Source organism: Podarcis liolepis (assembly GCF_965112155.1).
Source record: "Podarcis liolepis genome assembly, chromosome: 5".
Classification (NCBI taxonomy): Eukaryota; Metazoa; Chordata; class Lepidosauria; order Squamata; family Lacertidae; genus Podarcis; species Podarcis liolepis.
The window spans coordinates 193,848-217,488 of record NC_139556.1 but is presented as its reverse complement, the minus strand read 5'-3'; the positions used below and the strand labels follow the sequence as shown (position 1 = coordinate 217,488).

The following is a 23,641-nucleotide window of genomic DNA, read 5'->3' as shown; positions in this document are numbered from 1 at the left end:
CTGCTGCCGCCGCCGCCGCCGGCCCCGAGTCTGCCCCGAAGGGCCCTCGGGAGGCTCGGTGGGCCGCTGGGCAGGGAGGGTGGGGGTCTCGGACTAGTCGCCGCCCCCGACGGCCCAGGAAAGCTCCGTGTTGCAGAGCAAGAGCAGGAGCTTCGCTTCGCTAGACTCTCCCGCTGTGCCGGCAGGAAAGCCAGAGACCCCAAGTGCCCCGGACCGGAGCCACGACCGGACAGCCTCGCCAAGGCAAGCAGCTGGACTTGCAGGCCGGGGCTCGGAATCTCGGGATGGCCAGACCTCGCCCAGCCACACCGGACAGCTGCTTCACCCATTCTTGGATTGCCATCATTTTGCCCGGCAGAGAACCCCGAGTCCCAGGGGATCTGCCACCCGCCTAGGGATCACAATGCTTTGGGGATCGCCTTGGGGTTGTTAGAGCAATGCCGGGGGTGTGTGTGGGGGTGCCTGGGGGTGCTGAAGGCCCCCAAGAGCCAAATGCCTGACAGCCTGAAACACCCAATCTGTCCTCACTCGGCAGCGGCATGGGCAATACATTGACAGAGACGCAAAGGAGATTGGCATTACAATAGCCTCTTCCAGGAACAATGGCTTCCTGGTCAGGGAGTCTAGGCGGAAGATGCTGTCCCAAGAATCCCGCTTGCCTGGTCCAGCCAGATCTTGTCAGGGCAAGACAAGTCAGCAACCTCCTCCATGTCCTCAACAGCTGCTGTTCGACCATGCACAGGACTGGCATTTAACAGCAGTACTTCCATGCTCACGGGTACGTTCATGTGGCAACGAGGTCTTTAAAATGGAGAGGAGCTAAAGGGGGGGAGGGGACTGTATTACAGGTCTGCGAACTTTCTTGGCCTGCCCACCAAATCATCATGGCCAGGGCTGGCAATTGGAGTACCCTCTTCCCGTCCCTGATTATCCCTTCTGATATTAAATGTGCCTAATGGATCTATTGTATCTGCTGTAATGGAGCAATATAACACAGACAGCACTACAGAGCAGCAAGCCCTGGGTTAGAGCGAAAGAAAGTGACTGCGCTGTGCTGCCTCATCCTTCCGCTTGCAGGGATCCTCACCTCAACTGTCAGTCCTCTGGCCCCAACACTGTCTCCACCAGGGGATAGTCCACTGCTCAGCTCTCATCTGGTCACCTTCTTTCCTCTTTCCAGGGGGTTCACAATCGGTACCCAGGTTCTCAGGTAAAAAAAATGCCCAGAGGTTGGAAGAAATGTCTAGAGTTGTAAGGAATGCCAAGGATCATTTAATCCCACCCCCTGAAATGCAGGGATCTCCATTAAAGCAGCCAGGACAGATGGCCGCTCAATCTCTGCTTTCAAACCTCCAAGGAAGGAGAGTCCACCACCTTTCGAAGGAGTTTGTTCCACTGTCAAACAGCAGCTCCTACTGTCAGAAAGTTCTTCCTGATGTTGCGTCGGAATCTCCTTTCTTGGGACTTGAAGCCATTGGTGTGACCCCTACCCTCTGGACCAGGAGAAAACAAACTTGTTCCATCTTCCGTGTGACACCCTTTAGATATTTGAAGGTGGCTATCATTTCTCTTAGTTTTCTTTTCTCCAGGCTAAATATATCCAAGTCCCTTAACCATTTCTCATATGGCTTGGTTTCCAGACCCTTGACCATCTTGGTTGCCCTCATCTGCACACATTCCAGCTTGTCAGTATCCTCCTTAAATTGTGGCACCCAGAACCAGACACAAGACTTCAGGTGTGGTCTGAGCAAGGCAGAATAGAGCAGTACTTCCCTCAATCTCCATACTACTGGTGACGCAGCCTAGAATAGCATTATTCCCCCCCCCCCAGTTTTTTTTTGCTGCTGCAGCTGCATCACATTGTTGACTCATGCTAATCTTGTGGTCTGCTAAGATCCCTAGATCCTTTTCACATGTACTACTGGCAACCCAGGTGTCCCCCATTTTATATTTGTGCAGCTGGTTACATGTGTCCCAGTGGCCAAAGTAACATGGATGTTTGGGTCCCCTTAGGCAGCCTCCAGAAGAGTAGAACTTCCAGTGAGATATATTATAATGTGACCCCAACGCCCTCCAACAGTTGGCTGCCCTGCTTGAAGGTTGAACCTGGAGTCCATTGATGCCTCCCCACCATCTGAACAGGAAGGGGTGATAGATCAATCCAAGTCCAATAGTTTAAAAGCTTTATTCAGCTGTAGGTGTAACAGGATTAATAGAGTAACATACACAAAAGAATAAAGCATTCGGAGTGTCTCCTGTGTCTAAACCCAGGTGCTTTATTAATGTATTTATTTATTTAGAGCATTTGAAGAACAGATTATAAATGTTCTCAGAGCAGCTTACTTAAAATCACAGAAGATGCTCCCCACTCAGGCTTACAATTGAAGAAAAACAACACACAAAGGGACAAGGAGGAAAGAGGAAAATCAGAACTGGGGCACCAGTTTCTATTGGCCAGTGTCACAGCTCAGAGGCAGTAAGTGCCGAATGGCACTGGACCACCAGCCAAGTGGGTGCAAGGAGCCTTGTGTTTCCCACGTCTCCCATGAAGACTGTTTGCTGGAACAGCTGCCCCCAAGTGACAATGGAGGGAGAAGAGGTCTGATGAGATGGTCCTGTCACAGCAGATGGATGGAGTGATCTCTTGCACCTCCCTTGGTTATCCCACGCTGTTCCACCACACACTCATGTACTTCCACAACTCCTTCCTCCAGCTTCTCTTCCTTTCTGCTCCACCTTTGCCTTCCCCCCTATCTTCTTCCAACATAGGGTGTGTTTTTGTGATTGGCTCCTGGCTCTTTGCTTCCCAGGGGTGACTCACCCAGTTCTTGGCCTTGCTGTTCCAGACCAGATAAGGAAATCTACCGGTAATCTTTTGATGCAGTACCACATCTTGCACCCAGAGATTCTTCATTGAGAACCACTGGCAGTCATCTTTGAGAATTCCTGGAGAACAGGCGAAGTCCCGGCAGACTGGAGGAGGGCAAATGTTGTCCCTATTTTCAAAAAGGGGAAAAGAGAGGACCCAAATAATTACCGCTCAGTCAGTCTGACATCAATACCAGGGAAGATTCTGGAGCAGATCATTAAGCAAACAGTCTGTGAGCACCTGTGATCACCAATAGTCAGCATGGATTTCTGGAATATAAGTCATGTCAGACTAACCTGATCTCGTTTTTTGACAGAATTACAAGCCTGGTAGATGAAGGGAACGCAGTGGATGTAGCCTACCTTGATTTCAGCAAGGCATTCGACAAGGTGCCCCATGATATTCTTGTAAAGAAGCTGGTAAAATGCGGTCTTGACTATGCTACCACTCAGTGGATTTGTAACTGGCTGACTGACCGAACCCAAAGGGTGCTCATCAATGGTTCCTCTTCATCCTGGAGAAGAGTGACTAGTGGGGTGCCACAGGGTTCTGTCTTGGGCCCGGTCTTATTCAACATCTTTATCAACGACTTGGATGATGAACTCAAGGGCATCCTGATCAAATTTGCAGATGACACCAAACTGGGAGGGGTGGCTAACACCCCAGAGGACAGGATCACACTTCAAAACGACCTTGACAGATTAGAGAACTGGGCAAAAGCAAACAAGATGAATTTTAACAGGGAGAAATGTAAAGTATTGCACTTGGGCAAAAAAAATGAGAGGCACAAATACAAGATGGGGGACACCTGGCTTGAGAGCAGTACATGTGAAAAGGATCTAGGAGTCTTGGTTGACCACAAACTTGACATGAGCCAACAGTGTGACGCGGCAGCTAAAAAAGCCAATGCAATTCTGGGCCTCATCAATAGGAGTATAGCATCTAGATCAAGGGAAGTAATAGTGCCTCTGTATTCTGCTCTGGTCAGACCTCACCTGGAGTACTGTGTCCAGTTCTGGGCACCACAATTCAAGAAGGACACTGACAAACTGGAACGTGTCCAGAGGAGGGCAACCAAAATGGTCAAAGGCCTGGAAACGATGCCTTATGAGGAACGGCTAAGGGAGCTGGGCATGTTTAGCCTGGAGAAGAGGAGGTTAAGGGGTGATATGATAGCCATGTTCAAATATATAAAAGGATGTCACATAGAGGAGGGAGAAAGGTTGTTTTCTGCTGCTCCAGACAAGCGTACACAGAGCAATGGATCCAAACTACAAGAAAGAAGATTCCACCTAAACATTAGGAAGAACTTCCTGACAGTAAGAGCTGTTTGACAGTGGAATTTGCTGCCCAGGAGTGTGGTGGAGTCTCCTACTTTGGAGGTCTTTAAGCAGAGGCTTGACAACCATATGTCAGAAGTGCTCTGATGGTGTTTCCTGCTTGGCAGGGGGTTGGACTCGATGGCCCTTGTGGTCTCTTCCAACTCTAGGATTCTATGATTGAGAACTGTCCTTATGAAAATCCCTGCATCCGTCTGCTTCCTATGTAAAACCCTCCCCCAGACATCTCTGTGGGTCTGGCTTCATTCCCTCCTGCTCTGCCCAGAAGAACTCTATCCAGGAGTTTGTGTTAGGCTGTGGATACACCAGAGTGATAACATGCACATGGGTCACACAGATCCCATGTTTTCCATGTGGGCTTTTGTTCACATTTGTTGACATGAGCACTTTTACTTGAACTCCTCAATGTTTCCCAGCACACTAGTAGGTTGTGCTTGCCTGGAGGCTATTGTCCCCTCACTCAGGACTTCCCGCACTCCCTGAGTGCCAGAAATCTGAGGTCTATTGTGGGCACACATGGAGGTATTTGTTTGCCTTTGTACATGGCCAATTTCTTTTAAAAAATAGATGTGAGTTTTCTGACAGAACAGTGTGTTGAACATATTTTCTGTAAAACGTGTGGGTTCCAGCCCACCCTCCCCGAGCTTTGCTGAGACCATTTGACTACCTGTGCTGGCAGCCATTTTTAAAACTTTATTTTGGAAATACAAAGTTTTCCAATATGCCAAACTTGCACAAAACAGTAGACTGTTTTTTTTAAGTGTGTGTCATGACTGCTGCCACCAGCAACTCACCTAAAGCATCTCACCAACAGAAAGAGGGGGTGTGGGGGCAAATGGCACCTAGCAAACCATCACATCACAGGGGTAAAAATACATGCCCACACAATGCACTTCAGTATGCTCACCATTTGGTAACATTTGGTTTTATGTTAGATTTTCCCCACCTTACTGCAGTATCTGTGAATCAGGGAAATCTCACTTAAATGACAGTTGGATGCAGGTACCACCAAGGCAGAAGACATGCGTGTGGGATGCATCATACCCACTTAAAGATGCTGGATGTATAAAGCCGTCATCATAGACTGATAAACCCTTAAAATAGAAGAGTTGGAAAAGACCCACAAAAATAATTCAACTCCCTGCAATGCTGGAATCACAGCTGAAGAATCCCTGATAGATGGCCACCCAACCTCTGTGGAAAAATCCTCAATGAAGGAGAGACCACCACCTTCCAAGGGAGTCCATTCCACTGTTCTCACTGTTAGAAAGTTCTTCACGTGTTTAGTGGGACTCTTCCATTGGTTTGAGTCTTATGATAAGGAGCAGCATGAAACAAGCTGGGTACTAAAGGGTACTAAAGGGGCTTGCGGATGCAATCTCTGTCTAAAATCTTTTGAGAATTCTTGGAGAATAAGTGAGGTCCCTGCAGGCTGGAGGAGGGCAAATGTCCCCATCTTCAAAAAGAGGAAAAAAGAAGAGCCAGGTAACTGCCGCCCGGTGAGGTTGACATCGATACCAGAAAAGCTTGTAGAAGAGATAATTCAACAGTCGGTCTGTGAGCACTTAGGAAAGGATGCTGTGATTACTAAGACCCAGCAGGTTTTTTTTTAAAAAAAGTGGTGCCAGATAAATCTCATTTCTTTTTTTAAAAATTGAGTTACAAGCTTGGTGGATCAGGGGAAAGCTGTGGATATAGTGTATCTTGATTTCAGTAAGGTTTTTGACAAAGGCCACCATGGTATTCTTGAGGAGAAGCTGGTAAAGTGGGGGCTGGATGACGTAACTTTTAGGTAGATTGTAGCTAGTTGACTGACAACACCAAGAGTGTTCATTAATGACTTTAACAGATTTGAGAGCTGGGTCCAAGCTAACAAAGTGAATTTCAATAGGGACAAATGTATGGTTCCGCATTTAGGCAGGAAGAACCAGCTGCACAAATATAAAATGGGGGACACCGGGCTTACCAGTAATGCATGTGAATAGGATCTAGGGATATTAGTAGACCACAAGCTTAAGAGAGAACCAGGCAGAGAGCTTTCTCGGTAGTGGCGCCCGCCCTGTGGAACGCCCTCCCATCAGATGCCAAGGAATAAACCACTATCTGACTTTTAGAAGACACCTGAAGGCAGCCCTATATTGGGAAGTTTTTCATGTTTGATGTTTTGTCACTTTATTATTATTATTATTAATAATAATATTCTCTTGGGAGCCGCCAGATGGGTGGGGTAGAAATAAATTATGATGATGAAGAGTCAACAGTGTGATGCAGCAGCAAGAAAAGGTACTACTATTCTAGGCTGCATCAACAGAAATATATATATATATATTTATATATATATATTTATATATATATAATATATATATATTATATATTATATATTATATAAATATATATATATTTATATATATTTATATATATATATATAATCTACGAAAGCATATATATATATATATATATATATATATATATATATATATATGAAAATAATTATTACTTTTCCAACAATTTAAACACTACATAAAAAAGAACAATACAATACAATACAAAAACACTACATAACACTAACACATTAAACTAACAAAACAAAAACCGTTTAAAACACATCAGAAAGGTTGTTTTCTGCTGCTCCAGAGAAGCGTACACGGAGCAATGGATCCAAACTACAAGAAAGAAGATTCCACCTAAACATTAGGAAGAACTTCCTGACAGTAAGAGCTGTTTGACAGTGGAATTTGCTGCCAAGGAGTGTGGTGGAGTCTCCTACTTTGGAGGTCTTTAAGCAGAGGCTTGACAACCATATGTCAGGAGTGCTCTGATGGTGTTTCCTGCTTGGCAGGGGGTTGGACCCGATGGCCCTTGTGGTCTCTTCCAACTCTATGATTCTATGATTCTATGATTCTACGACACAGCGATTTCTCCAAAGCAGCTCTTTATTTTGTAAGCTGGAACAGAACTAAGCTGAGCTCAGTCAGCCTGCTTATATAGAGCTATAGAACAATTGTAACTGTTGCAACGTTCTAAAACTATCCAATCACTGAACATCACTTTTCGATCCTTCATTTGCATAACTATCTACAGTATCCCCCTGCTGGCTCAGGGTGAGAATTTCAGTACATAACACCTATGGGACCGCCTCTCCCGGTCTGCCCCACGGAAAGCCTCAAGGTCCGTAAATAGCAACACCCTAGAGGTCCCGGGCCCTAAGGAAGTTAGATTGGCTTCAACCAGAGCCAGGGCCTTTTCAACACTGGCTCCAGTCTGGTGGAACGCTCTGCCTCACGAGACCAGGGCCCTGCAGGATCTGATCTCTTTCCGCAGGGCCTGTAAGACAGAGTTGTTCCGCCTGGCCTTTGGCTTGGAGCCAATTTGATTCCCTCTCTCACTCTCTTTCTTTTTTCCTTTCCTTCTCCTCCTGCGATGAGGCTACATTTTAATATTTTAATGTTGTATTTTAATTTTGTTTTTAAGTTGTAATCATTCAATTTGTTTTTATTATTGCTTGTAAGCCGCTCTGAGCCCGGCCTTGGCTGGGGAGGGCGGGGTATAAGTAAAAAATATTATTATTATTATTATTATTATTATTATTATTATTATTATTATTATGTTTTTGAAAGTTCTGGGGATTTTCTAGTGGATAAAGCTGTGATCATGGTGGTACATGACCCCAGTCAAGCTTGCAAAGATCTATCATCTGCCCGATAATAAATGTTGGAAATGTAAAGAATCTGAAGGTACTTTCTTCCACCTTTGGTGGACGTGCTCGAAGATTAAGGCTTTCTGGGAAATGATATATAATGAAATGAAAAAGGTACTTAAATGTACTTTCCCTAAGAAACCAGAAGCCTTTCTCTTGGGCATTGTCGGCCAAGTGGTGCCAAAGAAAGATAGAATTTTTTTTATGTATGCCACAACAGCAGCAAGAATACTCATCGCAAAGTATTGGAAGAATCAAGATCTACCCACTCTGGAAGAATGGCAGATGAAGGTGATAGATTACATGGGACTGGCTGAAATGACCGGCAGAATCTGTGACCAGGGGAAAGAGATGGCGGATGAAGACTGGGAGAAATTTAAAATTTATCTCAAGAAAAATTGCAAAATTAATGAATGTTAAAATGTTGAGGTTTTTGAAAAAAGGGGATTACAGCTGTAAAAGATTAAGTAAAGGAAAAGATTAAGGGAAAATTATGATAAAATCAAGGGGTAGGATTTGCTGAAACAAATTTGGAAATTGGGATGCAGAAAGGGGAGGTATAGGGACACGGGTGGCGCTGTGGGTAAAAGCCTCAGCGCCTAGGACTTACCGATCGAAAGGTCGGCGGTTCGAATCCCCGTGGCGGGGTGCGCTCCCGTCGCTCGGTCCCAGCGCCTGCCAACCTAGCAGTTCGAAAGCACATCAAAGTGCAAGTAGATAAATAGGGACCGCTTACTAGCGGGAAGGTAAACGGCGTTTCCGTGTGCTGCGCTGGCTCACCAGATGCAGCTTGTCACGCTGGCCACGTGACCCGGAAGTTTCTGCGGACAGCGCTGACTCCCGGCCTCTAGAGTGAGATGAGCGCACAACCCTAGAGTCTGGCAAGACTGGCCCGTACGGGCAGGGGTACCTTTACCTTTAAGGGGAGGTATGGGGAAGTCGGTGAAGTAAGGTTTAAGAAAAAAGGATTTGAAATTATACATGTTTGTTTATGTGTTTGTTTGTTTTTATTGTGTAATGTTTGTGTTTATAAAAACTGTGAAAAACCAATAAAAATTCTATTAAAAAAAATATAAAGCTGTGATCATGTCAAAGCTCCGGTCTCGCTATGCGATGCTGTCAGGGGTTCAGGAGCAGAGGCACAGGAAAGGGAGGAAACAGAGAGCGAGGGGGAGGAATCCGAAGGAAATATGAGCGATGACAGCGGCCCGAGATCTCTGAGTCTTTCCAGTGAATCGGAAGATTCACAGAAAGGGGCGCCAGTGGTCAGAGCAAGGGGGGCGCCTAGGGGGACACCCCAGGAAGAAGGAACCAGAGGGGACTCAGAGAGCAGCAGTTGGAAATTGGGACCAGCTTTCCCACCAGAGAGCAGTAGGGGGGAGGAGTCCCAGGTATTGGGATCAGGCGGCTCTCCGCAAGAGGGAGGACAGGAGTCAGGATTGGCCACACCTCTATCGGGGAGCGAGGGAACGGTCAAGAGGAAGGTTGAAGGCTGGGCGCGCGCGCCAAGTTCAAATGCACAGGAAGGCGGCACAGTAAGCAGCCCGGATAGGGAGCCAGGTCCTAAAGCCCGCCGCAAGGAGGGAGAAGAGTCCGGGGGGTCAGCGTCAGAAGAGTCCAGAAAGGAAGAGACCACGGGGGGCAGAGGGACCCAGAGGAGGAAGGAAAGACGGAAGAGGTGGAGTAAGGCTAGAGTATTAAGTTGGTGTACAGGAGGCGGAGACTCAGACGGAGCTTCGCCGGTCTAGCTTCTAAGACGTAGAGCTGCGCGCTGCGGCTTGGAAATGGAAACTGTAACTCAATAAAGACTTTTGTACATTACTGCCGGCTAGCGTGGTCCTCTGTGAGCTGGGACCTGGAAGCAGCTCTGACAGATGCGATGACACAATTACCCCCAAGTATCCTGTCCAGCTTAGTAAAACTCAAGTGGCCCCTTGGCATCTTGGAGAACTCTGGACTATGAAGCAAGCTGGACAAAGATTAGTGTGCAAATGATTCAAGTCGTGCTCTGAAGCCAACTGAACAAAGCACATAATCAGGTGTGCCATGTGGTAGTGTGGGCTGCGAAGAAGGCTCAGTCTGCAGCTTGCATGGCATCCTCTAGGAGCCAACCAGCAGAGTTATTTCAGATGGTAAGGCCTCTTTTAAAGAAGCTGCTGCTTTTTTGGAGTTTTGGAGTAGCCCGGAGGCAACAAGAGCCCTGAAGAAGGTCCTGGGGATGACCAGGACGTTGAGGGGTCCTGCAGTGACCAAACAAGCTCCCAACGGGCCTGCTTGGTCCCACGAGGAGCCAGGTCGTCCCGGTGGTGGAGCCGTGGTCGCTGGGCTCTAACACAGTCCAGCAGCAGGCTGCCCTGTCTCAGGAGTGGCCAGTTTCCAAAATTTTAACCAAAGGAACAAAAGGATTAATTGTGAATTATTTAACCTATTGGAACTATTTGTTGTATTGACTGGAAAACGAAAAGGGAGTCTACTCCGGAAATGGTTGCTGCCTTGCATGGGAATAAGCTGTTGGAAAAAATAAAGGTACAAATAAAAAGTCTGCCATCAGAAAAAAAGGAAGGGGGTAGGGTTGTCAAACTGAGAAGCTTAAGTGACTGATCTTTAAGATGCCCCCCCCCCGGTGATTTACTGTCTGTAACCACTTCTTTGATATTTTAAAGGATATACAGTTATAACTTGCTTTTTTCTTCTTTGCTCTTGAGAGGGGAGGGAAGAGGAAAGACTGTAAATTATTGTTGGACCTTTACTTTTTATCTTAAGGGGTCAGGCTTGAAAAAGGTGTCAATATTTGTCTAACTAGGAATTATTTCTGTCACCAACAATGCTCAATCGGGTTTTGTGCTTTAAGTATTTTGTCCTTTTCAGGGCTGGCTTTTGACAACTAGGACTGCTGCTGTTTCCAGTGGACAACCTTCCAATCCAGGCAGGTCTGGTGAAACTGTGATGGCTTCACCCAAAACCTTTTGGAGAGTTCTCTGCATGCTTAGAGTGGGCTGGTGTCTTCTTCCTCAGACTGGCTACCTGCACCCAGATGAGTTTTTCCAGTCTCCAGAGGTCATGGCAGGTAAAGCTGACATCTTATGTATGTGGTATGAAAAGGTTTTGTGTTTTTACAAAACCTAGTCTTTGTGGACAGTCCTTTGTACCTGGTTTCAAAAAGGTCTTGGGGGGGGGGGTCGGTGATGAGTTAAATTCTAGGGTCCCCACCACATGGCAGGTGAGCTGCTTTCCATTTCCTCCATTGTTCCAAACAGGCCACATATAAAAAAAATCCTTCCAGTAGCACCTTAAAGACCAACTAAGTTAGTTCTTGGTATGAGCTTTCGTGTGCATGCACACTTCTTCAGATACATGCACATGAAAGCTCATACCAAGAACTAACTTAGTTGGTCTTTAAGGTGCTACTGAAAGGAATTTTTTTATTTTGACTATGGCAGACCAACACGGCTACCTATCTGTAACTGAGGCCACATATAGGCAGCCTGGTTTATAAAGAGCAACAAGAGCAATTCTGAGTCTGCTGAATTATTGATCTTCTGCAGTTGGTTCTGCTTTTAATTAGATTCTTTCTTTGTTTTTATTTTAGTGAGTCAAAGACTTCAATTATTTTAAACTTTTCTAATCTTATGTTGCAGGTCACTGGGGCGGGGGGCAGGTTTCTAGCTGACAGGGCTCCAGCTACTAACTGTGTTAACCTTTCCCCACTCCTCCTCAGGCAGCATATTGGACTTAAAGGTTTACCACCCCTGGGAATTCCTCCCCAAGTCTCCTTGCAGGACTGTAGTGTTTCCCTTGATCACATCTGGAGCTGCTTTCTGGGCCATCAAAGCCCTTCAGCACCTGGGCCTCTCGACCAGCTGCATCACCAGCTACACCCTCCTCGTCTCACCCCGCCTCCTCACCACCATCTTTTCATTCATCCTTGACTACAGTGTTTACCAGCTGGCTCCTCTGTGGGGAGCGGATCCGTGGAACTCACTGGCTCTGCTTGCTGGCTCCTACGTCACACTTGTGTTTTACACGAGGACTTTTGCTAACACTGTGGAAGGATTTCTCTTTGCCTTGCTGCTTCTACTAGTGTCTTCAAAAGCAGCCAGCAAGACCTCGGCCTCAGCCTATCGGTGGCAGAATCCTCTAAATCACAGACTTATTGGGATGATCATAGTTGCTGGATTTTTTAACAGGCCAACGTTTCTGGCATTTGCTTTGGTGCCGCTGTTGCACTGGGTATGTGCAGGTGCTACGTGCCAGCAAAGCGTTAGAAGAACAATACACCATGTTCTCTGTCTTGCCCCAAGTGCCGCCTTCACTGCTGTTTTCTTCATAGCTGCTGACACCTGGTATTTCACTTCTCCCCTGTCAGGACTTAGCCTGCATAGCTTTGACGAGGCCAGCCCACTGAGCATCCTTGCCAGGCTGTGCCAGAGTGTCGTTGTGACCCCCTTGAACTTCCTCACCTATAACCTCAACCCTGATAACCTTGCACAACACGGGACTCACCCGCATCTGACACATTTTGCTGTTAACGGGGTCCTACTTTTTGGGATCCTTCATGTAGAAGCTGTTAGCAATGGCATCAAACTCCTGAAAGTGCACATCAGCCAATTTATGTGGTTGAAGGCCTTGAAGAGGAGCTCACATTCAGCCATCACATGCCCAGAAGGCAGGCTGGCACTGCTGGCTTTCTATTTTATCCCTCTGGCACTTCTTTCTTTATTCAGCCACCAAGAACCTCGCTTCCTCATCCCTCTCATCTTGCCTCTGGTCCTTTTGGTCACGCAGCATAGACAGGCCCAGCAGTGGAAATCCATCAACCTTGTGTTCAATCTCTGTGGTGCCCTTTTCTTTGGCTGCTTCCACCAGGGAGGCATAGTCCCTTGCCTCTTCCACTTGGAGCAGCTCACCCATTCCCCAGAGTCCCTGAGCCATCGCACACACTACACACTACTCTTTGCTCGGACCTACATGCCTCCCAGGTTTCTGCTAAATGTTAACAAGAGCAACACGCTGGTGGAGCTTGTCGACATGGCTGGGGCCGAGAAAAGCTTCCTTTGCCAGATTCTGGGATCCATAATGAATGGTCCTGCCTGTGTCAATAGAGAGCTGGGCAAGGAAATGACTTGCCAGGTGCTGGTTATCATCCCAGGCACTGTCAGAACCATAATAGAGCAATGTCCGTTGCTGGTCAAGAAGGAGACAGTAATATTTCCACATCTGACGATGGAAGACCCACCACAAATGTCCTTTCTCCTTAGTGAAAAGTGGAGAAGCCAGTTAGGACTGCATATCCTGTATCTGGAGAGAAATAAAAGAGCATCTAGCATCAAGGTGAGCTAAGCAAAGAAGCTAAAGAACATTTGGCGCACAAACATGCAGTCCACAAAAACCCTAGTTATTCCCAGAAATCTCCCAATACACAGTCCTGTGTCACCCCAAGCAACCCATTTCCTTTCTTCAACTTCCAAGTGCCCCAAATGCCATCCATCCCAGTTCCTGCTTCTCAGTTTCCAGCATCTTCTGTTCTGTTCCAGCCAAAAATCTAGCCATCTTGTCTCATAGCTGTGTGTCCTAGGGCCTCCGCCTGCCTCTGCCTTCTAGGGACCCCAATACGCCACTGACCACAGGCACTTTGGCTATATGTGTGACTTTTCTCTGAAATGCTACCAGGGCCATGTACAGGGCCAGCTAGAAATAATAATAATAATAATAATAATAATAATAATAATAATAATAATAATTTATACCCCGCCCATCTGGCTGGGCTTCCCCAGCCACTCTGGGCGGCTTCCAAAAGAATATTAAAATACTATAATACATCAAACATTAAAACATTAAAAGAAAGACACATCTGTGGAGCTTCAATGCGTGGGTGAGACATGGGTGTGGAGAGGAAAGGTCTGGATTAACTCTAGGCACCAGGGAACATTTTGGGACAAGCGGGGTGGGCTTCACATGAACCAGTGTGGAACCAGACTGCTGGCACTTAAAAAGTGGCAGAGCAATTTTTTGCAGGGAAAGCCAAAAGAAACTAAGGAGGATCTGGTTCGGAACATATCTCCCCCTCTCCTGTAATAAGGATGAAGGCGAGAAAAGATCCATGGTGATTTAAATAGGGGAGGGGTAGAATGAGGCATTTAGAGTGCAGGGACACTGATAGCAACTCAGAGAGGCCAAAGCTCCTTGGGCTAAAATGCTCGCGCCCAAGACATTTGGAGACGGGCCTGGAAATAGGTGTTTATATGCTAATGTGAGAAACCTCCAAGCCAAGATGGGCCAGCTGACATGTTTACAAACAGCCTGGTGTAATGGCAAGAACGAGCTAGACCTGGTGGATTGCTCTAGAATTGGCATCAAGACAAAAACTGCTACCAAGATGAGCAGCCGCATCCACCAACACACACTCTGTTTCTGGGCATGATTCAAGAAACAGATTTTGTTTGGGGCTTTAAAAGTCTGAGGTGTATCAGAGGATCTTGAAGGGCTGCCGACCCCTCTAGGAAGCTGCCAGTTCATTGATATCACCTTCAGAAACTCTGTTGCCACTTGAACCCGATACCTCTACCAGAGCCAATTGAGTGGGTGGCACCCGGGGACAAGGCCTTTCTTGGAGAGAAACCAGACTGTGGGACACTCTCGTCAGGAATATTTGCCTGGCACCTGTTCTTCTGACCTGAGTTTCATGAGCATCATCATTTTCAAAAGCACCTCAATCGGTCATTATTGTTGTTTGCTTGTTTCTTTTGAAGAAATTGTTTTATAGTGTTATTTATAAAAATGTGTTCTAAAATTGATTCTAAGCTGCCTTGAGAAAACTTTGTGCAAAGACCGGATAATAATTATAAATAATAATAAAAATTAAGCTCAGTTTAAGAAAACTTTGACCAGGGCACTTGTGGCAACTGCCTTTGAAAGGTGCTTTTTGCGTTTGGAAGCCAGAAAGAGGCCCTTGCATAAAGTTTGCTTTATGCACCGCAGTTGTCACTGCCCAACTCCTCCTTTGTTAGTAAGGGACCAAAGGGCACATGATTGCATCAGTATTGATGGCGTGGAACATTATCTGCTAGAAAATGAAAGTGTCCAAAATCAAGATATGCCTAAGACTGTACTGAGGTGGGGAGCTGCTATTTAGCACCCTCAAATCCTCCAGATGAAATGGCTTGGGTCAGTCTCTGCCACAGCAACCCTCGTGGCTTCCTTCTGGAGCAACACTGCCACTCCCCCTGCAACAATGTGCAAACACTTCTGGCATCCTTTCTACCCATAACCCAGATGGCAATGTGAATTCTCCACTAGAAGACGTAGAGATGGGCTGCCTCTACTGGCAGAAGCCACAAGAGCAGCAAATCCAGCCTCCAAGGAATGCACTGCCCGCTGCTGTGCTGGCAGTGACAGCTGCAGAGTGCTTTAGATCTGCCCCCCCCCCCCCCGGCAGCCTCTTGGGGAACAGAAAGCGCTTCCCTTATCCCTGACATAAAACTCTTCTCAGGTGTGGGGGAATTTTATGGTTTGCCTCAGGTGACAAAATGTATTGGGCCAGCCCTGGCAGTGGCTTTCCCTTGGTTTCTGGGCATAATTTTAAAGGCTGGGTCTGACCATCGCAAAGGTTTGAGCACCCTGGCGTAAGCCTCCCCTGGTCCTAAGCCCTTCATAAGTAAGCGGTCCTCTGAGGTTAGATTAGATACAAGTGGTTGTTCCCCTATTGTGGAATCTGTACTGGGAATTTTGATAGCTGTGTATATCTGTGTATTGCAAGGGGTTGGACTAGATAATCCTTGTGGGTCCTTTCCAAGCCTACGATTCTGTCATTCTGCTGTTATGATACTGTTGCCCGTTGTTGTGATTTAGGATAGTTTTGGTTTAATAATAATTTTAAATGCTGGTTTTTTAAAAAATGTAATTGCTGTTTTTTTGTTTTGTAAACTACCCTGAAGGTGTTTTAGGACACGTGGTGGAATACAATAAATGAACAAGTACTTAGTCTATTCTTCCTAAAAACAAGCTCTACATACATTTACCATAGCCTTTGACACCTGCACTTTCAGAGCCCACCCTATTCCTGTGATTGTAACTGTCCTCAGTTTTGAGGTTTAGTGCTGTAGCCCACTGGTAAAGGATGGGTAATAAAATTAATAATAATAAATAATATCTTCACAAAGCATGCCCCTGGCTCTACTCCTTTACCAGCTGTGTAGCAGGCAGAAATTCAACAGGTCAGCCTTTTGCAGAATAGAAATACAATTATGGGGAAAGCTTCATCTATTCACATTCTGTCTGTTTTACTACTTGTGTCACCACCAATTTATTTTTGGGTCCTCCACACCACCTGCAAGAAATCACATAATTTTGCATGACACAAAGCATTTGCAATTATTATGCAAATCAGTGTCCTCTATTGCAAGTGGATCAGAGGGCCCAATCCATCTAGTGTACTGGCCCCAGAAAAACCCTATTGGTGCCCCAGCAGTAGCCCATGTGGAGCTGTCCTCCTGACCATTGTTGCTGCAGCTTCCCTGGATGGGCTGGCAGGGGGAAGGGCGGCAGTGAGGCTGGACCTGTGAAAGTGTTTTACATTTCTTTTTGCTTTTAACTTGTTGCTATTTTATTGTTGGGTTTTGTGTGTTTATGTTGTAAAGCGCTGTGATACATTTTTATGATACACACACACATATGTATATATATAATAAAATCAATGCCCCGTAGCCTGCCCCCAATTTGCTCCATTGGTGGCCCCCACAGGTTCATGCCAGTCCTATCCAGGTAGTAGGAGTGACACTGGTGTTCGGAGGGCAGCACTGCCCCCTCCAGGCTGCTGCTGCTATATGCAAGGCTTCAGGAGGGAAGAAGTGGGGGAAAGAACATATCCTTCCCTTCCTCAGAGCAATAGAGAGCCAGTGTGGAGTAGTGGTTAAGAGTGATTGACTCGTAATCTGGGGAACTGGGTTCGCGTCTCCGCTCCTCCACCTGCAGCTGCTGGGTGACCTTGGACCAGTCACACTTCTCTGAAGTCTCTCAGCCCCACTCACCTCACAGAGTGTTTGTTGTGGGGGAGGAAGGGAAAGGAGAATGTGAGCCGCTTTGAGATTCCTTAGGGTAGTGATAAAGCGGGATATCAAATCCAAACTCTTCAATAAAGTATATTGGATTGGACTGGTTTTTAAAACTGAACTGTAATGATAAATATAAATAACATTAATAACAACAACCATAATAATAGGTGGAGGAATCACAGTTTATTGGTAGAGCACATGGTTTGTATGCTGTAAACAAAGAAACTTCCAGGATAAAATCTCCACCTTAGAGAACTGGTGTCAGTCAGAATAGGTAATGGTCTTGCCTGACCTGGTACAAAGTAGCTTTCTATTATGTTCAAAGTACTTCAGGTTGGAACTGGCAGTCAGCCCTCAACTGAAGCCTTTTAGGCTACATATATAGCCAAGCTTGTGAAGATTTCAAGAAGGTAAGGGTTTTTGTTGTTTTAAGAAAACTGCTTTTTCTTTTCCTTGTTCCAGGATGGCTGGAACAGCCCATAACAAAAGCATCCCTGGTGCCAATTGCAGCATTTTGTTTCAAGGCCCCCTATCCCACTGCAAAACATGGTGACTTTGGCCTGATCATTAAAAGTCTGGATGGATGCACCTACTGAGAGCTCCACTAGCTCTTATTCCATTTCCAGGCACAAGTCAAAGTCCTCCTGGTCTGTCTGCTCCTTCGATTATGCAGGGGAGGTTTTCCTCGCAGGGCTAAATAGGCAAAGGCAGTTCCAAACAGTACAACTTCCAAATCACAAGAAGAAAACAACCCATCTAGAAACAGGTTTGGCCTCTCCTGGATAGGTCCATAGCCTCAGAGCTGTTTCTGGATTTGGATGCCAAAGTGGCACCACACAGTTAGGGGGCTGGTGTGCCAACTGTGCCACAAACGGGGGAATGCAGAGCTGGCTATTACATTGGGACAGCAGATGCAGTTTGCCCAAAATTTACAGCTTAAGATGCTGACAAAAACCAGGCATTGGGAGGGAACATGTTACTCCAGAGCAAAAGCAACTGCACTGACTTCCTCATTCTTTGAGCCCAATTCAAGATGCTGCATTTTACATTAAAGACCAGACTTTAGCAATGACCTACATTTCTTTTTTACGGGTGTTTTTAAACACAGCATTGCCGCTGTCTTATCTGCTTTTATTTCTTGCTCTGCAATTCTGTTTAGTTTTGCAATTGTTTTATTGTATTTTATGTCTTTTAAGTTGTGAGCCATCTCAAACTTTTCTAAGGAAACACAGCACTGTTGTGTGGAGCCGTCTTTGGGTTTGGTTCAGAAGCACCAGCTGATGGGAGAACGCTGCGACCGGACTGCGGTGGTGGGGGTGGGCATCTGGCCATTGTTCAAACAGCTGCACTGGCTGCCCACTTACTGCTGAGTCAGGTTCAAGGTCCTTGCATTGCTTGACAAACAACTTGGGTCCAGGATACCCCATCATACCCCAGTTCAATCACGGAGGTCATCTGCAGAACCATCGTTGGCCATTCCCCGAGTTGGTGAGGCTCGTCTGACAAGAAGAAGGAGTCGCGCCTTTGGTGTCACTGGCCCAGTCCTGTGGAACTCCCTGCTACGGGAAGGCGAAGAAGCGGCTGCTGGGCCAGAGGGCGGGGCCTGCTTCTGCCGCCAAGCAGAGCGCCAGGAGAATCTCGGGGGGCCTCAACTGCGGAGGCGGCTCCAGGTCCCCCTGCGAGGAGGCTGTCCGGGGAGGGAGCGGGGCGGGCTGCGTCTCTGGGGGGCTCGGCCTGGGACTCCAGCTCAGCGCGGGAACCTCGCCAGCCTCAGTTTCCACAGCCGTGCAATGGGCTCGGGGCCAAGCCTCCTCCCGCCTCCCTCCCTCCCCCGCACGCAGGAAGGCGGGGCAAAGCGGGCCGCCCCTTTTATTGGCCGCTTGCTCCTCCCGGGGGCGCTGGCAGCCTCGCCCATTGGCCGGCAGGAGACGCGGCGGGCCCGAGTCCGCTATTGGCCGCCCTCAGCGTCCGTCTTGGGCCTTCCTCAGGGATCCCGCCCCTTGTCCTTTCCGCGCCCCTCATTGGACCAGCCGCTGGCCTTGGCCTCCTCCTTCAGCTCGCGCAGGAAAGTGTCGCGCAGGCGCAGTCCGCGCGTCAGGGCCGCGGCCGTGAGGCGCGCCGCCGCCCGGATAGGCCTCGCCTCCGCCAGCCGCTCCAGGAGCCGGTGGTCGTTCAGCAGGGCGAGCAGCATCCGGCGCAGGACCATCCTCGCCGCGAAAGACTCCGGGCGGGAGAAGGAGCCGCGTCGCGAGCGGCGAGGGGGCGGAGCAGGCGCCGGGCAGGTCACGTGCTGGCCTGGCGTCGGGATTGGCCGGGGGAGCTGAAGGCGGGCGTGACTTGGTCCGCCTGACCATAGAGTAGCGGGTCCTGGGGGCGGAAGTGCACGCAGCTTCCGGGCCTTTGGCTAAAGGCATCACCTGCCACCGTCTAGTCAAAGCTCTGCTTTCCCCAGTCGTGATGTGTGGAAGTGAGAGCTGGACCGCAAGAAGGCTGATCGCCGAAGAATGGATGCTTTTGAATTCTGGTGCTGGAGGAGACTCTATTCCAACTCTATGATTCTTTGATTGTATCTTCTTGATACATTAGCCTCTGCCATGTCTTTACCCTCTGAAGATTGTGGATTCTCCTTCATTGGAGGTCTTTAAGCAGAGGTTGGATGGCCATCTGTCATGGAGATTCATTTAGTTGAGATTCCTGCATTCTTGTAATTTTGAAGAAAAATGTAGCCAATCCACCTCACTTTTTTTTTTTAAAAAAAATTAATATTTATTAACGTTTCAAAGGTTGCAGAAAGAAAAAGCAAAAAACACATTTTTAAACAAAAACAATACAACACATCACAATAAAGAAAAAACAAGAATAAGAAAAAACAAGAAAAAATAAAATCCATTAAAAAAGCGAAAAAGAAAAATACAACACATCTTCCCATTTCCTTGACCTCACACCTCCCTTTTTTCTTTTTTGTTTTTTATATAATTTTTATTGGTTTTACAAGAATTTTTTATAAACACATACAAACAGATAAAGAAACAAACAAACATGTATAATTTAATATCCTTTTTTTCATAAACCTTACTTCTTCGACTTCCCCAAGCCTCCCCTTTCTGCATCCCAATTTCCAAAATTATTTCAGCAAATCCTAAGACTTAATTTCATCAGATTTATCCCTTATTCTTTTCTTTTACTTAATCTTTTTCAGCTGTAAACCCCTTTCCCCCCCCTCAAATCTCGACATTTTAACACTCATTAATTTTGCAATATTTCTTAAGGTACACTTTAAATTTTTTCCAATCTTCTTCCGCCGTCTCTTTCCCCTGATCACGGATTCTGCCAGTCATTTCGGCCAGTCCCATATAGTCTATCACCTTCGTCTGCCATTCTTCCAGAGTGGGTAGATCTTGCGTCTTCCAATGCTTGGCGATGAGTATTCTTGCTGCTGTAGTAGCATACATAAAAAAAATTCTATCTTTCTTTGACACCAACTGGCCGACAATGCCCAAGAGAAAGGCCTCTGGTTTCTTGGGAAAAGTGCATTTAAGCACCTTTTTCATTTCATTATATATCATTTCCCAGAAAGCCTTAATCTTCGGGCACGTCCACCAAAGGTGATAGAAAGTACCTTCAGTTTCTTTACATTTCCAACACTTATTGTCAGGCAAATGATAGATTTTTGCTAGCTTGACTGGGGTCATGTACCACCTGTAAATCATTTTCATAATATTTTCTCTTAAGGCATGACATGCCGTAAATTTTATACCGGTGGTCCACAACTGCTCCCAGTCAGCAAACATAATATTATGACCAATGTCCTGTGCCCACTTAATCATAGCTGATTTAACCGTTTCATCTTGTGTATTCCATTTCAGCAACAAGTTGTACATTCTAGACAAATTCTTATCATTGGGTTCTAACAGTTCTGTTTCTAATTTCGATTTCTCCACCTGGAAGCCAATTTTCCTGTCTTGTTTGTAAACCTCCATTATTTGATAATAATGGAGCCAGTCTCGTACTTTAGTCTTCAGTTTCTCATGGCTCTGTAGTTTCAATTTGTCACCCTCTTGTTCCAGAATTTCCCAATACTTTGGCCAATTGGCCTCCATATTGAGTTTTTTCACAGCTTATATCTGATCCAGACATTACCGTATTTTTCGCTCTATTGGACGCACCGGACCACAGGACGCACCTAGTTTTTACAGGGGAAAATCAAGGAAAAAAATATTATCCCTCCCCCCCAGCCCCAAAGAGCAACGGACAGGCTGCGTGCAGCCTGTCTGCTTCTCCCAGAGCTTCTTGGGGCTGCGGGGGAAGCCCGGGTTCCCCCACCAGCCCCAAAGAGCAAAGAAGCCAAGACAGGGCACGGGATCCATAGCCGCGCAACCTCTCCAGCCAGGAGCTAAACCTCTCCAGCGCGGCTAAAGAAGAGAAGGCAGTGAGCACGATCCATCCCACTCACTGCCCTGGCTTCCTCTTTAGCCTTGCACAGCATCTTTAGTCTTGCGCAATGGGATGGATCGCGCCCACTGTCCACTGGGGCTGGACTAGATGACTCCTGGGGTTCCCTTCCAACCCTGCAATTCTATTACCTCGGAAGGTGTTTGGGGTCTCCACCACTGGAGGCTTTTAAGCAGTGGTTGGGGGACCATCTGCCTGGCGTTCTTTAGCTGTGATTCCTACATTGTGAGGGGGCTGGGCTAGATGACCCTCGGGTGGCCCTCCCAACTCTATACTGTCCTACAGTTCTGCAGCAGGAGATCCACAGCCACTTAGAATCATAGAATCGTAGAGTTGGAATAGACCACAAGGGCCATCGAGTCCAACCCCCTGCCAAGCAGGAAACACCATCAGAGCACTTCACACAATGCCCACACCATCAGAGCACTTCACACAATGCCCACCATCAGACCACTTCATACAATGCCCACTCCCAGTTTTCATCTGAGAGACATGTGGCTTCAGTGTCTAGGCAGGTACCCCCCTACCTGCCACACTTCCCCCACCCCACTTAAGCTAAGGGAATTCCTGCCCAGAGAAGCTCTCAGGTGAGGCAAGGGTTAAGATCTACCTCTGGTAGATCTCTTGCGGCTGGAGAGGCACGCAAGGCTAAAGAGGAAGCCAAGGCAGCGAACGGGATGGATCGCGTTCCCTGCCCTGGCTTCCTCTTTAGCCTTGCGAAGCCTCCTCCCCCCCCCCAGGCGCGCAAGTCTAAAGAGGAAGCCAAGGCAGCGAACGGGATGGATCGTGTTCCCTGCTCTGGCTTCCTCTTTAGCCTTGTGAAGTCTCCTCCCCCCCCCCCCAGGCGCGCAAGTCTAAAGAGGAAGCCAAGGCAGCGAACGGGATGGATCGCGTTCCCTGCCCTGGCTTCCTCTTTAGCCTTGCGAAGTCTCCTCCCCCCCCCCCCCAGGCGCGCAAGTCTAAAGAGGAAGCCAAGGCAGCGAACGGGATGGATCGCGTTCCCTGCTCTGGCTTCCTCTTTAGCCTTGCGAAGCCTCCTCCCCCCCCCCCCAGGCGCGCAAGTCTAAAGAGGAAGCCAAGGCAGCGAACGGGATGGATCGCGTTCCCTGCCCTGGCTTCCTCTTTAACCTTGCGAAGCCTCCTTCCCCCCCCCCCAGGCGCGCAAGTCTAAAGAGGAAGCCAAGGCAGCGAACGGGATGGATCGCGCTCGCTGCCCTGGCTTCCTCTTTAGCCTTGCGAAGCCTCCCCCGGCTGGAGAGGTTGTGCAAGGCTTTTCTAGAGAAGGGAGAAGGGACTGACTGGCGGTGTCAGTCCTTTCTCCCTCTCGGGGAAAAGCCCGCAAGAGCCGCGCGACGCTTGTGTGGGGCTCTTGAGGGCTTTTCCTGCCTGCCTCCCCCCTGCATTCGCTCCATAGGACGCACAGACTTTTCCGCTTGGTTTTTAAGACGGGAAAAGTGCGTCCTATGGTGCGAAAAGTACGGTATATAATGCTTTTCTAACAATGTGGTTTTTGAAAGCTTTATGCACTTTAACCTTGTCATACCATAGATATGCATGCCATCCAAATACATTATTAAAACCTTCTAAGTCCAAGATATCTGTATTCTCGAGGAGCATCCATTCTTTCATCCAGCAGAATGCTGCTGATTCATAGTACACACCTCCCTTTTTTGTATTCTAGTTCGATTATCTGTTTCAGCAAATCCTTTCCAGCTTTTCAAATTTTTGTCCTGTAATTTATCTTAATATAATGTAATTTTACTTTCCCTCCTTTCACCAATTAACAGTCAGTTTTTCCCAAATTCTTTATAACATTTCTGCTAAAGCCACATAACATCATTCCAACATCCTTCTAACATTCCTTAATTTTGCAATGTTTATGTAAATAGTCTTTAAATTTCTTCCAATCTTCCTCCACCGACTCTTCTCCCTGGTCTCGGATTCTGCCAGTCATTTCCGCCAATTCCATGTAGTCCATCACCTTCATCTGCCATTCTTCCCGGGTGGGTAGATCTTGTGTCTTCCAATACTTTGCAATAAGTATTCTTGCTGCTGTTGTGGCATACATAAAGAAAGTTCTATCCTTCTTTGGCACCGATTGGCCGACTATGCCCAGGAGAAAGGCCTCTGGTTTCTTCAGGAAGGTATATTTAAATACCTTTTTCAATTCATTATATATCATCTCCCAGAAAGCCTTAATCCTTGGGCACGTCCACCAAAGGTGAAAGAATGT

The 23,641-nt window shown here is 47.1% G+C and overlaps 1 protein-coding gene across 1 annotated transcript in view; it reads left to right on the top strand.

Moving 5' to 3' along the window:
* The first annotated feature begins 137 nt into the window (after nt 1–137).
* The window catches only part of LOC310706952 (GPI mannosyltransferase 4-like), a 56,123-nt gene continuing 32,619 nt past the window's right edge, over nt 138–23,641 (top strand). Inside the window, exons 1-3 of the mRNA XM_083503377.1 lie at nt 138–778; nt 10,775–10,973; nt 11,625–13,237. Of these exons, the coding sequence (XP_083359503.1) occupies nt 635–778; nt 10,775–10,973; nt 11,625–13,237 (1,956 nt within the window). The 5' untranslated portion in view covers nt 138–634. The remainder of the gene's footprint in view (nt 779–10,774; nt 10,974–11,624; nt 13,238–23,641) is intronic.